Source organism: Thalassophryne amazonica, chromosome 4 (assembly GCF_902500255.1).
Source record: "Thalassophryne amazonica chromosome 4, fThaAma1.1, whole genome shotgun sequence".
Classification (NCBI taxonomy): domain Eukaryota; kingdom Metazoa; phylum Chordata; class Actinopteri; order Batrachoidiformes; family Batrachoididae; genus Thalassophryne; species Thalassophryne amazonica.
This window is the reverse complement of record NC_047106.1, coordinates 142,716,379-142,733,724: the sequence shown is the minus strand read 5'-3', so window position 1 is coordinate 142,733,724 and position 17,346 is coordinate 142,716,379. Positions and strand designations below refer to the sequence as shown.

The 17,346-nt window shown below is 46.5% G+C and overlaps 1 protein-coding gene across 2 annotated transcripts in view; it reads left to right on the top strand.

Moving 5' to 3' along the window:
* The first annotated feature begins 629 nt into the window (after positions 1 to 629).
* eif4h (eukaryotic translation initiation factor 4h) overlaps positions 630 to 17,346 on the top strand; it is a 57,255-nt gene continuing 40,538 nt past the window's right edge. For both annotated transcript variants that reach the window (XM_034168702.1, XM_034168701.1), the window contains exon 1: positions 630 to 777. In XM_034168702.1, the coding sequence (XP_034024593.1) occupies positions 722 to 777 (56 nt within the window). In that variant the 5' untranslated portion in view covers positions 630 to 721. The remainder of the gene's footprint in view (positions 778 to 17,346) is intronic.

The following is a 17,346-nucleotide window of genomic DNA, read 5'->3' as shown; positions in this document are numbered from 1 at the left end:
TTTGTGAATATTGTATGTTGTTGGTCTGTGTGTGTGAATGGATGAGTGTGTTTGTGAATATTGCATGTTGCTGGTATGTGTGTGTGAATGGATGAGTGTGTTTGTGAATATTCTATGTTGTTGGTGTGTGTGAATGAATGGATGAGTGTCAGTTTGTGAATATTGTATGTTGTTGGTCTGTGTGTGTGAATGGATGAGTGTCAGTTTGTGAATATTGTATGTTGTTGGTCTGTGTGTGTGAATGGATGAGTGTGTTTGTGAATATTCTATGTTGTTGGTCTGTGTGTGTGAATGGATGAGTGTCAGTTTGTGAATATTGTATGTTGTTGGTCTGTGTGTGTGAATGGATGAGTGTGTTTGTGAATATTGCATGTTGCTGGTATGTGTGTGTGAATGGATGAGTGTGTTTGTGAATATTCTATGTTGTTGGTGTGTGTGTGTGAATGGAAGTGTGTCAGTTTGTGAATATTGCGGTGTTTGTGCGTGCATGCGTTCACGTGAATGTGTGAAAGCATGTGTGAGTGAATGGAGTAGAACTTTGTAATCGCTCTCGTATCGCAGTTGGTTTATCATGACAATATGACCTTTGTGGTGATCGTTTCTTCACTTTTGATTCAGAAACCGTCGGTTTTGTTGCTGTAACGATCAGGCGCCACGCGGACACCTAAGCCGGCGCCGTGTGACGTCAGTCAGGCCCTCCTGTGTGGAGACAGCAGCAGTAATGGCGGATTACGACAACTTCGATGATCGGGCCTACAGCAGCTTCGGCGGCAAAGGGTGAGTGTCCGCTCCCCGGCACACGGCCTCAGACCTCACCGAGCCTGTGTCCGCTTCACGGTGCGCCGGTAGACCGCACCGGGCCTGTATCGGCGGCAGATGGGCCGCCGCATGCTAGCGGCCGGGGCCCCAGAGGCCGAGCCTGGGCCTCCGCGCTGCGGTCGCAGCGGTCAGGAAACACCGGGGATTCCGGGGCTAACAGGCTAACATCGTAACTGTCTGACGGTGAACGACGAGCGCAGGAGCGGCAGTTTATTCGTATATTAACTTACATATATAAAGGCAAAGAGAGGTTGAACCCGTGTAGCGGCGGGAACAGCACTTAGTCTCAGAAACAAACACCTTTAAGATTTCCGCCTGAAGAGAGCAGGCGGTGGATCGGACGAACGTCACCGCGGACTCTTTTCATTTACTTTCAGTTAATTGCGCATTTATGAGGCAGGTTCGCGGTTTGTCCGGTTAAAGGGGCGGGGTTACCCTGATTTGTGGCATCGACTTCCCGTGTGAAAAGGAGAATTCGTGGATCCCGAAGGTGACGTCATTCTTGCACGTGTGTACCACTGTGGCCATGCTGCCATGCTATTGTTCGCATATGAATCGTAACGCCATTAACAGTTGATGCATGCATGCACAACATTCACATTGGGCAACACGTGACTACGAGAAGTAACACAATTACTGATGATGGAGAATCCAACGCTTTTTGAACCACTGAATCAATATGAAGCAATTGTGTTGAAATGGTTCAGTGTTTCGAAGCATTTGATACAATTAAATATGCTGACATCTGCTGGCCAATCTTCAACTTAGCACTTCCATGGAACAATAAAGGGCAAGGTATCCTGAAACAGGCATTGTTTAAAGACATTAGTAATATACTTGTGTTATAATGTGACTGTGTTGTCATTAACCCTCTGGAGTTGAATGATGCGCCAGCGTGTCAAAATCACATGACCTAATTAAGCAGGCGTAGCACACAATCTGCTCCACTCAGAATCAGAATGCCTTTTATTGTCATTATACATTGGTACACCAAGATTAGGGCCATCCAGTTGCAGTGCAGTAAAATAGAATAAAAATAGTGCAAAAAAGGAAATAAAAATAGTGCAAGAGTATGTATCAAAAACAAGATATAAAGAAAAATTCAACAATGTAAGGAAAAATATATATACAATTGACACTAGTGCAAGGTGCGGCTAGGATATAAATATATTGCACAGAAATGTATATTGTCTGTGGGTGATTGGGTTATTGCACATGGTTAGGATTGCACGAGGAGGATCAGTGTATGCTAGAGTTCAAGGTGGTTATGGCTTTGGGGAAGAAACTGTTTTTCAGTCTGTTTTTGTCCTTGTGAGCCTGTAGCGCCTCCCTGAGGGCATCAGGTCATACAGGGCAGAGCCAGGGTGAAAGCGGTCTTTAGAGATCGCTTTGGCTCTGCTGAGGCAGCGGGAGGTGTAAATGTCCAACAGGGAGGGGAGAGGGCGGCCGATGATCTTCTGTGCTGCCTTAACAACCCTCTGCATTCTCTCCCTGTCAGCAGCGGTGGAGCTGCCAAACCATACTGTGATGCAGTATGTCAGCAGGCTCTCAATGGATGAGCGGTAGAAGGCCAGCAGCAGGTCGGTGTTGAGGTTGAACTTTCTGAGGACTCTCAGGAAGTGTAGCCGCTGCTGAGCCTTCTTAAGGATAGAGGAGATGTTGGACCAGGAGATGCAGTCTGAGATGAGAACGCCGAGATACCCGAAGGTGTGGACCCTTTCCACACGCTCGTCGTTGATGAGAAGGGGGCAGGGTCGGTGCAGTGTTTCCTGAAGTCAATGATGATCTCTCTGGTCTTCCTAGTGTTCAGAGCGAGGTTGTTCTCTGAGCACCAGGCTGCCAGCTGCCGGATCTCCTCTCTGTAAGCAGCCTTATCACCTCCGGAGATGAGACCGACCACTGTGGTATCGTCTGCAAACTTGACGATAAGGTTGTTCTTGTGGGCCGGTCTGCAGTCGTAGGTGTAGAGGCAGTAGAGGAGGGGGCTCAGCACGCAGCCCTGTGGAGAGCCGATGCTCAGCGTGCGGGTGGAGGAGAGGTGGGGGCTGAGTCTCACAGTCTGGGGACGGTTGGAAAGAAAGGCTTTAATCCAGGCACATGTGAGAGGGTGGAAGCCGAGAGTATCCAGTTTTGTGGTGAGTCTGTCCGGGATTATTGTGTTGAAGGCAAAACTGTAATCCACAAAGAGCATTTGGACGTAGCTCTGCGGCTGCTCCAGGTGGTTTAGAGCAGAGTGGAGAGCTACGGCGATGGCGTCCTCTGTGGATCTGTTTGCCCTGTATGCAAACTGGTGAGGGTCGAGGTCTTGGGGGAGGTGGTCCTTGATGTGCTGAAGAACCAGTCTCTCAAACCACTTCATGATTACCCGAGTGAGGGCCACCGGGCAGTAATCATTCAGGCTGGTGATGGGAGACTTCTTCAGCACCGGGATTATGGTGGAGGTTTTCAGGCAGCACGGGATGACTGCTTGGTCCAGGGAGAGGTTGAAGATCCTGTTGAAGATGGGGGCGAGCTGGTTGGCACACGCTCTGAGCACCGTGCCAGGTACTCCGTCTGGGCCAGCAGCTTTCCTGGGGTTCACTGCGAGGAGCACTCGCCTGACATCATGCTCTTTTACAGTGAGTGGAGTGATGCAGGGACCAGGTGGGGGCGGGGGGAGGGCAGGAGCAGGTGAGTGCAGCTGGAAAGATCCGAACTGAGCAAACAAGCCGTTTAGCTCCTCTGCCAGTGGTGCACTCAGGTCCGCTGTTGGAGCATCACAACCCCGGAAGTTTGTGATGTCATGTATTCCCTGCCACACCCTCCGTGCGTTGTTGCTAGACAGATGGGACTCTGTCTGCATCCTGTGGTCCGCCTTTGCTCTTTTTACGCCTCTCTTCAGACTGAAGACAGCGTCGCGGGCCCTGAGGAGTGAGCGGACCTGGCTGGTCATCCAGGATTTCTGATTTGGAAAAGCCCAGATGGTTTTTGTCAGTCACACTCCCGATGCAGAACTGAATGTAGTCCAGAACCGTTCCCGTGTGTGTCTCCAGCTCATGATGTTCAAATAGGTCCCAGTCTGTCTGTTGGAAGCAGTCTTGGAGTTTGGGGAGTGTGTTGTCAGGCGAGATTGTAACAGTCTTTATTGTGGGCTCAAGCCTGCGTCTAAGGGGGGTGTAGGCTGGCGTGAGCAGGAGGGAAAGATGGTCTGACTGTCCGAGGTGGGGGAGGGGTACAGCTCTGTATGCAAGTTTGATGTTGGAGTAAACATGATGCAGTGTGTTCTCCCCTCTTGTAGCACATTTCACGTGCTGGTAGAAGTTAGGCAGTACAGTCTTTACGTTGGCCTTGTTAAAATCCCCTGCTAAGATGTGTACTCTGTCTGGGTGAGCCCACTGCTGTTCGGTCACAGTGCTCAGCAGGAGAGAGAGCGCTCTTTTTACACTGGCGTCGGGTGGAATATGCACAGCAGTGATGATAACAGTTAGTTCTCTCGGGAGGAAAAAAGGCAGGCACTTTACAGACATGTATTCGACATCTGGGGAGCAGTGACTGTCTATGATTGTCCCGTTGTTGCACCAGTTATCATGCACATAAATACAGAGCCCCCCACCTCTCCTCTTCCTGGAGTCCTTTGTCCTGTCTCCGCGTAGCAGTGTGCGACCAGCTAGCTGCACGCTAGCGTCGGGTATGTCCAGGTGTAGCCAGGTTTCGGTGATAATAAGCACACAGCAGTCACGAACATAGCTATTTCCAGCGAGTTGTAAAACCAGGTCGTCCGTTTTATGCACCAGGTATCTGGCATTGGAGAGAAACAGGCTCTGGAGGGGTGGCTTGTGTGGTTGTTTGCGTAGCCTTAGCATAACACCAGACCTGCGGCCTCGCTTCTGCTTCCTCTCCCTCCTCTGTCTTCGTCGCCTCCCAGATCCGATAACAATCCACGGAGAGCCCGGCGGTCTCGTTATGTCGTCTGGGATGTTGTGCGTGTGGTGAAAGTCGCTCGAAACAGATATCTGATGTAAATGTCCGATATCCAACAGCGACTGGCGGGTGTACTGCAAGCTCGCAGCACAGATAGTGTCCAAAAATAAATAAAACTGTAGGAAAATAAAAAGAAACGAGCACTGAACGGAGAACTGGAAAGCCACTGCACCACCTAGGCGCGCCGCCATCTTGGAAAACAAACTCTGAGTGTCTGTCTGTCTGAGTGTCTGTTTGAATGCATGTTGAAGGTGCATGTTGAACGTCATTGCTCCGATAGTGCTTCCCAGCCAAGTTTTTTTTTTCAGGTTTGGGAACAGATGAAAGTCCGAGGGTGCCAAGTCAGGGGAGTATGGTGGGTGATCTACCATTTCGAATCCACACTCGTGGATAGTGGCCGTGGCCACTGTTGACTTGTGAGCTGGGGCATTGTCTTGATGGAACAGCACCCCTTTCTTCAGCTTTCCTGGTCGCTTCTTTGTGATAGCCTTGCGTAACTGTCTCAGTAGGTTAGAATAGTATTGTCCATTTATGGTTTGTCCCTTTTCAAGATAGTCCACGAACACAATGCCCTTGGCATCCCAGAAAACTAAAACCATGACCTTCCCCGCAGACGAAACGACCTTGGCCTTCTTTGGAGGTGGAGACCTTGGGTGTTTCCACTGCACTGATTGTTTTTTTGTCTCTGGTTCAAAGTGGTGAACCCAACACATCCTGGGTAAGAAAACGTTCCATGTAATTGGCTGGATCCTCTTCAAATTGCGCCAAGTTTGCCCTCGACATGACTAGCTTGGTGCGTTTCTGATCAGGCGTCAGAAGACGTGGCACCCGCCGAGCTGACACCTTTGACATTCCAAGTTCTTCATGCAGAATGTGTCCAATTCTCTCACGGTATATTCCCACAGCATCTGCTAGCTGATTAATCGTCGATCGTCTGTCGTCCATCACCATTTCATGAACAAGGTCAATGTTTTTCTGGGTTGTGGCTGTTGCAGGCCGCCCAGACCTTGGGTCGTCTTCAAGGCTCTCTCTGCCTCTCTTAAATTCAGCTGCCCACTTCTGCACTGTAGATATGGAGGGAGCTTCATCCCATAATGTAACAACCATATCTGCATGAATGTCCTTGGGCTTTAACCCCTTATTATGCAGGTACTTAATCACACCGCGATGCCAGATTTTGTCCATTTTTGCTGTTTCCCTCTACCACGAACTTTCAAACTTGGCTATGAACCATAAACTACCTCACAACCTGGAAGAAAAAAACACAGTCATCAGAAGAGTTGAACTTAATGCATGCCAAGTTTTATTGAATTGGCATTTCTCCTTCTTGGTGAGCCTTAGAACTTTTCAGCCTACCCTCGTAGTGTGTGTGGTTAGTGTGTGGTGTAGTTTTTTATTTATTTACGTAGTGTGTCAAAATAATCAGGCCTCTGGAACAGCGCGTCAAGTCTTTCTTTTTTTTGAACTGCATGAAGACGATCGAAGTGCAGAGCACGCCATCAGACTCTGAACCAGAGCACGATCAATCTGTTGATGAAGTGGACTTTATTTTTCTGGTCTGGATGAATCAGAGCAGGTGGATTTACCAATCTGTGTGCACAGATTTGCACAGTGGACTGGACTGCACAATTCTCATTCCATGTTCTCCATGACCCTGCAAGCACAGAGCAGGCTCTGGGGCAGAGAACACAGGAGTTCAGACAGAGGAACCCCCCCAGTCCAAAACACCCTTTTCTGGTTTTTTTTTTTTGTTTTGTTTTTGCCTCTAACACAGTCAGGACAGTCTGTACCAACACCAGTAAAAATGCTACAAAAACACGGAATTAGGGAAAAATACACATGGATATTGAGGTGGAATATCTGTACAAATTCTTGGAGCTTCTGATGAGCATTGAACAGGAATTGTTTTTCTGAGTGGAACAAATATAATTTGTGTGGCATCTTATAGCATGTAAATAGCCACACACACAAAAAAACACCTGAAGCATTTCCTGCATTTTAATGTGAATTGTTGTATATAACTTTGTTTATGTTAAATTTTTACTAATATATTTGAAGTTTACAATTTATATTTGCATTCTAAGTTTATGAAAATGGTTTGTTAAAAATATTTCTGGTTTTCACAGTAAAAAAAAAACAAAAAACTTTTTCTCTGATTTGAATTTTATGTTTTGGGGTGAGTATTGGCTCACTGTTTTAATGCAGCATGTCGGAATGAAAGAAAAACTGCAAAGTCACACAGGTGAGGTTGTGCTGAAACAAATCACACCAAACAAGGCCAGGTAAAGTTGTTAGGGTAAATTATGAAGGTAAAGCCAAAAGTATTCAAAAACACCCCAAAATAGCCAAGACTCCAGAGGGTAAAATACTGTACGTCAGGGGTGGACACTGATTAATATCACTTTGAGCAGATGGAATCAGTTAATCAGTGAAATCACCTGGTGGAGTCAGTGGTTGCAAAAAAACCTGCACCCTCTTGGCCCTTTCGGGAACAAGTTGCCCACCCCTGCTGTACGTAAGAGAGATATAAACTGGGAAATGCTTGTGCAACTAGAATCAATCAAATTTATTGCCAAGTTCTGAAATACAAGGAATTTGATGTGGTGTTATTGGTGCATAAACAACAATAATAAAAAAAGAAAGGGGAAAAAATACTTATGTACAAAGTTAAGTCAAAGTGAACTTTATTGTCAATCAAGCCATGCAACAGTACATTGCACAGAAGACTGAAATTGCGTTACAACGTTAAAGTCACATCGTCAAATAGGCAAGACTATGTTTGCTGTTAAACATGACGTTGTGGGATGGGACTGTGCAAAAGCATATGATTGGTGTGCAGATGAACAGCACCTTTGAGTGCAGGGATGACCAGTAGGGCTGTTCATGTTATATAGTGAAAAAATAAAAGTTGTGAGAGACTTTGGGCCATGTGTTGTTTTTGTTCCACTTGGGGTTTCATAGGTGCAGACCAAATTTGAACTCCCCCAGAGTCACACATTTTCCTCTCCCTCTGCTGGCAAGGCAACGTCACCCTAACGGGAGAAGACTCTAATGCCATTATTGCCAGTATATGCCAATATTGCCATTACATACTGATGTCATCTCCCTCTCTTTCTGTCTTGTTTGCTCTTTCTCTCTCGTTTTTTCTCTCTCTCTCACTTGCTTTCTGTCTCTCTGTCTGTCTCCCTCTCTCTCCCTCTCTTTCTCGTTTGCTCTCTCTCCCTCCTTCTCTCTCTCACTTTTTCTTTTTCGCTGTTTTCATGCTGTGCAAACCTCAAACTTTCAAGTTCTCTAAGTCTATTAGGGATGGAATTTAATCTTGAATGCAGTCCATTTCTGCCATTTTTTTTGAAGTCCTCTTCTTCTCTAATCTTTCCATAGTATATATTTCCTCGACCATTTCCAGCCATTGTTTTGTCGTTGGAGTGTCACGTGCAGGATTTTAATGGAGACTTTTTTCCCTTTCAGCAGACAGAATCTCTGTTCGGCTCCTCCTCGGCTGCACGTTGAGCTGGCGTTTCATAGCCTTGGGACTAGGACTGAAAGAATTAGTTGAGTCACTCAAGTAATTTGATTAGAAAAACTGTTCAAGGCAAATTCTGTGCCTTAAAGCTTTAACATATGCCAGGCCGGTGTGTGGCACTGCAACGTCCCCAGAAAAAAAACAGAGGAAGACTAGAGCATAACAGCTAATCAAATTAGCAACGATAGCAACACCTTTCCAATGCGATGCACAGAGTAAAAAATAGACTTGTAAGAGAAAGACGGTCCACATTGATCATCTGAAATAGACCTACTGTGCATTTAAAGCAAAGCAATGTGTTTGTCTATTTTTAAAAAACACATGGTCCTCTACATCGGGAGTGACTGTTGGAATTGGAAACTAGTGTTGGCAGTTTGCACTCTACGAGCATGGTGCTCTTATTATATAATGGTTTTTTTGACAGAATTCGTTGTCAGTTGACGCTATTTAATGGCCCGGTCACATGGCATGCAACAATTCCTGAATGAAGGGAAAAAGTAAAACAAAAAATAAATAAATAAATCACAGTTCGTTGAGAAAACGTGGATCAACGAGCTTTATCACCGAAGTGTTGGCAGTTTGCACTCTACGAGCATGGTGCTCTTATTATATAATGGTTTTTTTGACAGAATTCGTTGTCAGTTGACGCTATTTAATGGCCCGGTCACATGGCATGCAACAATTCCTGAATGAAGGGAAAAAGTAAAACAAAAAATAAATAAATAAATCACAGTTCGTTGAGAAAACGTGGATCAACGAGCTTTATCACCGAAACAAGAGTACAAAAGGGACAAAAGAGGAATGAAACGAAACCGAAGCTAACGTTGATCTCGACACTTTAAACAAAACGTGCCCGGAGCCACAGCTGGAGCAGTGTTGGTCTGCATCTCTGCGTTCCAGGACTCAGCACTGGGACGGAGCTCAGCTGCAAAGAGAAGCGCACGATCCAACCCACTGTGGAGATCTTCATCGCCAGAAGCCTCACTGTATGGTGGAGACTCTGATGACGCTGCACACTCCGTCTTGCTCCAATTAAAAAGAAAAAAACAAAAGAGAAAAGCAAAACTGAAGCGCTTGTTCAACCTTCATAAGATGTGTCATTTTTACCCCCCCCCCAAAAAAAACCCACACACACTAAATACACCACCAAAGTTCTACACACTGCAAACATGCCATATATATATATAGAGAGAGAGAGAGAGAGAGAGAGACGCTGTCTGTACACCCTGAAATGTGTGCAAACAAGACAGAGAGAGAGCATGGGCGCAATTTGGTGGGGAATGGGGGGGACATGTCCCCCCCCCACCTTTTCAACCGGGGGGGACAGAATATGGTATGTCTCCCCCACCTTCTGACATATATGTGTGTACTTGAAACATGCTATGTCAGTCTTATGTGCAAACCATGTCAGAATAGTATCTTTGTTTCTGCAAGTTTGTATTTTTAGCAGCATTGACTTGTTTACAACACCTGTTTCTTGTTTGTTACATTTGGAATTTTCTGGGACTGCATTTGCCCAGATTTGAAACCAAAAATAGTTGCCTCTAGGGACTAGTGTCTACACATAAGTATCAGTGGACCATATGCTAATTTACTAAATTCTGAAAGTTAGAAAAGGAAATCAGAAAAGCTATCTGGGACCTGAGAAAGCCTATCTGCAATTATTGCTTGATCTCCAAAATCAGTCTATGTAAGCGAAATTATGTTCAGTATGAGTGTTGTCATTAGTGCCACTTCGAAAATTAAATTCATGATAAGTAATTTATCCTAAACTTATGATCTGTTGTTTTTTCAAACTTATGCAAAAACAAATCTTGAGGAAAAAAGAATACAGTATGTGATAGTTAACCCTCTGGGGTCCGAGGGCATTTTTTGGACAGTTCACTCGCCTGGCATAAATATTTTATTATTGCTGTTAACAGCTCTCCCTGCATCCCACAATCAAGTTTTATGTCTCTTTTTTTCAGGACAACCTGTGCTTTCAGAATATATATGTTTTTGTTGTGTTTTATAAGTGTAATAAAGGTTTACAATCAAAAATAGGCAAGGAAAAATAAAGCGAAAAATAATTTTCCACACACGTTTATTCAAAACACACAGCAAACTATAATAAACAACTGATTTGACACTTTATAAAGGTAATTTGAGGTCTTTTGTGAAAGTGAGAGAGAGACTTTCTGTACACCCGAAATGTGCACATATGAGAGAGAGAGAGACGCTGTCTGTACACCTGAAATGCGCACGTACGAGAGAGAGAGAGGCGCTGTCTGTGTCGATTCAGATGGGAACGTTGGTGGTGGTGTCGATCAGATCGCGCCATTGTTTATGGCATTTCAGACTGCGGCGTTGGTGGTGGTGTCGTTTCAGATGGCGGCGTTGGTGGTGGTGTCGTTTCAGATGGCGGCGTTGGTGGTGGTGTCGTTTCAGATCGCGGTGTTGGTGGTGGTGTCGTTTCAGATTGCGGCATTGTTTATGGCGTTTCAGATGGTGACGTTGGTGGTGGGGTCCTTTCAGATGGTGACATTGGTGGTGGCGTTGTTTCAGATCGCGCCATTGTTTATGGCATTTCAGATGCTGACGTTGGTGGTGGTGTCGTTTCAGATGGCAGCGTTGGTGGTGGTGTGTTTCAGATGGCGGCGTTGGTGGTGGTGTGTTTCAGATGGCGGCGTTGGTGGTGGTGTTTTTCAGATGGCGACGTTGGTGGTGGTGTTGTTTCAGATGGCGGCGTTGGTGGTGGTGTAGATCAGATCGCGCCATTGTTTAATGGCATTTCAGATGGCGACATTGGTGGTGGTGTCATTTCAGATGGCAGCGTTGGTGGTGGTGTCGTTTCAGATGGCAGCGTTGGTGGTGGTGTGTTTCAGATGGCGGCGTTGGTGGTGGTGTTTCAGATGGCGGCGTTGGTGATGGTGTAGATCAGATCGCGCCATTGTTTAATGGCATTTCAGATGGCGACGTTGGTGGTGGTGTCGTTTCAGATGGCGACGTTGGTGGTGTCGTTTCAGATGGCAACGTTGGTGGTGGTGTTGTTTCAGATCGCGCCATTGTTTATGGCATTTCAGATGGCGACGTTGGTGATGGTGTTGTTTCAGATGAGGCGTTGGTGGTGGTGTAGATCGCATCGTGCCATTGTTTATGGCATTTTAGATCGCGGTGTTGGTGGTGGTGTCGTTTCAGATGGCGACGTTGGTGGTGGTGTCCTTTCAGATGGCGACGTTGGTGGTGGTGTCCTTTCAGATGGCAACATTGGTGCTGTTGTTAAAAGAGAGAGAGAGAGGCTGTACACCTGAAATGCGCACGTACGAGAGAGAGAGAGAGAGGCGCTGTCTGTATCAATTCAGATGGCGATGTTGGTGCTGGTGTTGTTTTTAGATGGCGACGTTGGTGCTGGTGTCGTTTTAGATGGCTACTTTGGTGGTGGTGTTGTTTCAGATGGCGACGTTGGTGGTGTTGTTTCAGATGCTTGCGTTGGTGGTGGTGTAGATCACATCGCGCCATTGTTTATGGCATTTTAGATCGCGGTGTTGGTGGTGGTGCTATTTCAGATCGTGTTGTTAGTGGTGGTGTTGTTTCAGATGGCGACGTTGGTGGTGGTGTCATTTCACATTGCGGCGTCGGTGGTGGTGTCGTTTCAGATGGCGATGATGGTGGTGGTGTCCTTTCAGATGGCGACGTTCGTCGTGGTGTCGATCAGATCGCGCCATTGTTTATGGCATTTCAGGTGGCGGCGTTGGTGGTGGTGTCCTTTCAGATGGAGGCATTGGTGGTGGTGTCATTGCAGATGGCGGCGTTGGTGGTGGTGTCGTTTCAGATGGCGACGTTGGTGGTGGTGTCCTTTTAGATGGCAACGTTGGTGGTGGTGTCGATCAGATGCACCATTGTTTATGGCATTTCAGATGGCAGCGTTGGTGGTGGTGTCCTTTCAGATGGTAGCGTTGCTGGTGGTGTCGTTTCAGACGGCGACATTGGTGGTGGTGTCATTTCAGATCGCGGCGTTGGTGGTGGTGTCGTTTCAGATCGCGGCATTGTTTATGGCGTTTCAGATGGCAGCGTTGGTGGTGGTTTCCTTTCAGATGGTGACGTTGGTGGTGTCGTTTCAGATGGCTACTTTGGTGGTGGTGTCATTTCAGATGGCGACGTTGGTGGTGGTGGTGTCGTTTCAGATTGCGACGTTGGTGGTGGTGGTGTCGTTTCAGATGGCGACGTTGGTGGTGGTGTCTTTTCAGATGGTGACATTGGTGGTGGTGGTGTTTCAGATCGCGCCATTGTTTATGGCATTTCAGAAGCCAACATTGGTCGTGGTGTCGATCAGATCGCGCCATTGTTTATGGCATTTCAGATGGCGACATTGGTGATGGTGTTGCTTCAGATGGCGGCGTTGGTGGTGTCGATCAGATCGCGCCATTGTTTATGGCATTTCAGATGGCGACGTTGGTGGTGGTGTCGTTTCAGATGGCGACGTTGGTGGTGGTGTTGTTTCAGATCGCGCCATTGTTTATGGCATTTCAGATGGCGACGTTGGTTCAGATCGTGCCATTGTTTATGGCATTTCAGATCGTGGCGTTGGTGGTGGTGTTGTTTCAGATGGCGACGTTGGTGGTGGTGTCGATCAGATCGCGCCATTGGTGGTGGTGTCCTTTCAGATGGCGACGTTGGTGGTGGTGTCGTTTCAGATGGCGGCGTTGGTGGTGGTGTAGATCAGATCGCGCCATTGTTTATGGCATTTCAGATTGCGGTGTTGGTGGTGGTGTCGTTTCAGATGGTGACGTTGGTGGTGGTGTTGTTTCAGATGGCGATATTGGTGGTGGTGTCGTTTCAGATGACGACGTTGGTGGTGGTGTCCTTTCAGATCGTGACATTGGTGGTGGTGTCGTTTCAGATGGTGACGTTGGTGGTGGTGTTGTTTCAGATGGCGACGTTGGTGGTGTTGTTTCAGATGGCGACATTGGTGGTGGTGTTGTTTCAGATCGTGCCATTGTTTATGGCATTTCAGATCGTGGCGTTGGTGTTGTTTCAGATGGCGACGTTGGTGGTGGTGTCGATCAGATTGCGCCATTGTTCATGGCGTTTCAGATGGCAGCGTTGGTGGTGGTGTCCTTTCAGATGGCGACGTTGGTGTTGGTGTCGTTTCAGATGCCGACGTTGGTGGTGGTGTCGTTTCAGATGCCGGCGTTGGTGGTGGTGTCGTTTCAGATGCCGGCGTTGGTGGTGGTGTCGTTTCAGATGGCGACGTTGGTGGTGGTGGTGTTTCAGATGGCGGCGTTGGTGGTGGTGTAGATCACATTGCGCCATTGTTTATGGCATTTCAGATGGCGACGTTGGTGGTGGTGTCATTTCAGATGGCGACGTTGGTGGTGGTGTCATTTCAGATGGCGACGTTGGTGGTGGTGTCGTTTCAGATGGCGACGTTGGTGGTGGTGTCGTTTCAGATGGCGACGTTGGTGGTGGTGTCGTTTCAGATGGCGACGTTGGTGGTGGTGTCGTTTCAGATGGCGACGTTGGTGGTGGTGTCGTTTGAGATCACGCCATTGTTTATGCCATTTCAGATGGCAGCGTTGGTGGTGGTGTCGTTTCAGATGGCGATGTTGGTGGTGGTGTCGTTTCAGATCGTGACATTGGTGGTGGTGTTGTTTCACATGGCGGCGTTGGTGGTGGTGTTTCAGATCGTGCCATTGTTTATGGCATTTCAGATCGTGGCGTTGGTGGAGGTGTCGTTTCAATCAATCAATCAATTTTTTTATATAGCGCCAAATCACAACAAACAGTTGCCCCAAGGCGCTTTATATTGTAAGGCAAGGCCATACAATAATTATGTAAAACCCCAACGGTCAAAACGACCCCCTGTGAGCAAGCACTTGGCTACAGTGGGAAGGAAAAACTCCCTTTTAACAGGAAGAAACCTCCAGCAGAACCAGGCTCAGGGAGGGGCAGTCTTCTGCTGGGACTGGTTGGGGCTGAGGGAGAGAACCAGGAAAAAGACATGCTGTGGAGGGGAGCAGAGATCGATCACTAATGATTAAATGCAGAGTGGTGCATACAGAGCAAAAAAAGAAAGAAACAGTGCATCATGGGAACCCCCCAGCATTCTACGTCTATAGCAGCATAACTAAGGGATGCTTCAGGGTCACCTGATCCAGCCCTAACTATAAGCTTTAGCAAAAAGAAAAGTTTTAAGCCTAATCTTAAAAGTAGAGGGGGTGTCTGTCTCCCTGATCTGAATTGGGAGCTGGTTCCACAGGAGAGGAGCCTGAAAGCTGAAGGCTCTGCCTCCCATTCTACTCTTACAAACCCTAGGAACTACAAGTAAGCCTGCAGTCTGAGAGCGAAGCGCTCTATTGGGGTGATATGGTACTACGAGGTCCCTAAGATAAGATGGGACCTGATTATTCAAAACCTTATAAGTAAGAAGAAGAATTTTAAATTCTATTCTAGAATTAACAGGAAGCCAATGAAGAGAGGCCAATATGGGTGAGATATGCTCTCTCCTTCTAGTCCCCGTCAGTACTCCAGCTGCAGCATTTTGAATTAACTGAAGGCTTTTTAGGGAACTTTTAGGACAACCTGATAATAATGAATTACAATAGTCCAGCCTAGAGGAAATAAATGCATGAATTAGTTTTTCAGCATCACTCTGAGACAAGACCTTTCTGATTTTAGAGATATTGCGTAAATGCAAAAAAGCAGTCCTACATATTTGTTTAATATGCGCTTTGAATGACATATCCTGATCAAAAATGACTCCAAGATTTCTCACAGTATTACTAGAGGTCAGGGTAATGCCATCCAGAGTAAGGATCTGGTTAGACACCATGTTTCTAAGATTTGTGGGGCCAAGTGCAATAACTTCAGTTTTATCTGAGTTTAAAAGCAGGAAATTAGAGGTCATCCATGTCTTTATGTCTGTAAGACAATCCTGCAGTTTAGCTAATTGGAGTGTGTCCTCTGGCTTCATGGATAGATAAAGCTGGGTATCATCTGCGTAACAATGAAAATTTAAGCAATACCGTCTAATAGTACTGCCTAAGGGAAGCATGTATAAAGTGAATAAAATTGGTCCTAGCACAGAACCTTGTGGAACTCCATAATTAACTTTAGTCTGTGAAGAAGATTCCCCATTTACATGAACAAATTGTAATCTATTAGACAAATATGATTCAAACCACCGCAGCGCAGTGCCTTTAATACCTATGGCATGCTCTAATCTCTGTAATAAAATTTTATGGTCAACAGTATCAAAAGCAGCACTGAGGTCTAACAGAACAAGCACAGAGATGAGTCCACTGTCCGAGGCCATAAGAAGATCATTTGTAACCTTCACTAATGCTGTTTCTGTACTATGATGAATTCTAAAACCTGACTGAAACTCTTCAAATAGACCATTCCTCTGCAGATGATCAGTTAGCTGTTTTACAACTACCCTTTCAAGAATTTTTGAGAGAAAAGGAAGGTTGGAGATTGGCCTATAATTAGCTAAGATAGCTGGGTCAAGTGATGGCTTTTTAAGTAATGGTTTAATTACTGCCACCTTAAAAGCCTGTGGTACATAGCCAACTAACAAAGATAGATTGATCATATTTAAGATCGAAGCATTAAATAACGGTAGGGCTTCCTTGAGCAGCCTGGTAGGAATGGGGTCTAATAAACATGTTGATGGTTTGGATGAAGTAACTAATGAAAATAACTCAGACAGAACAATCGGAGAGAAAGAGTCTAACCAAATACCGGCATCACTGAAAGCAGCCAAAGATAACAATACGTCTTTGGGATGGTTATGAGTAATTTTTTCTCTAATAGTTAAAATTTTGTTAGCAAAGAAAGTCATGAAGTCATTACTAGTTAAAGTTAATGGAATACTCAGCTCAATAGAGCTCTGACTCTTTGTCAGCCTGGCTACAGTGCTGAAAAGAAACCTGGAGTTGTTCTTATTTTCTTCAATTTGTGATGAGTAGAAAGATGTCCTAGCTTTACGGAGGGCTTTTTTATAGAGCAACAGACTCTTTTTCCAGGCTAAGTGAAGATCTTCTAAATTAGTGAGACGCCATTTCCTCTCCAACTTACGGGTTATCTGCTTTAAGCTACGTTCGTCGTGGTGTCGATCAGATCGCGCCATTGTTTATGGCATTTCAGGTGGCAGCGTTGGTGGTGGTGTCCTTTCAGATGGCGGCGTTGGTGGTGGTGTCGTTGCAGATGGCGGCGTTGGTGGTGGTGTCGTTGCAGATGGCGGCGTTGGTGGTGGTGTCGTTGCAGATGGCGGCGTTGGTGGTGGTGTCGTTGCAGATGGCGGCGTTGGTGGTGGTGTCGTTTCAGATGACGACGTTGGTGGTGGTGTCTTAGATGGCAACATTGGTGGTGGTGTCGATCAGATGCACCATTGTTTATGGCATTTCAGATGGCAGCGTTGGTGGTGGTGTCGTTTCAGATGGTAGCGTTGGTGGTGGTGTCGTTTCAGATGGTAGCGTTGGTGGTGGTGTCGTTTCAGACGGCGACGTTGGTGGTGGTGTCGTTTCAGATCGCGGCGTTGGTGGTGGTGTCGTTTCAGATCGCGGCATTGTTTATGGCGTTTCAGATGGCAGCGTTGGTGGTGGTTTCCTTTCAGATGGTGACGTTGGTGGTGTTGTCGTTTCAGATGGCTACTTTGGTGGTGGTGTCGTTTCAGATGGCGACGTTGGTGGTGGTGGTGTCGTTTCAGATGGTGACGTTGGTGGTGGTGTCGTTTCAGATGGTGACGTTGGTGGTGGTGTCGTTTGAGATCACGCCATTGTTTATGCCATTTCAGATGGCGATATTGGTGGTGGTGTCGTTTCAGATGGCGACGTTGGTGGTGGTGTAGATCAGATCGCGCCATTGTTTATGGCATTTCAGATCGCGGTGTTGGTGGTGGTGTCGTTTCAGATGGTGACGTTGGTGGTGGTGTTGTTTCAGATGGCGATATTGGTGGTGGTGTCGTTTCAGATGGCAACGTTGGTGGTGGTGTCCTTTCAGATCGTGACATTGGTAGTGGTGTCCTTTCAGATCGTGACATTGGTAGTGGTGTCCTTTCAGAT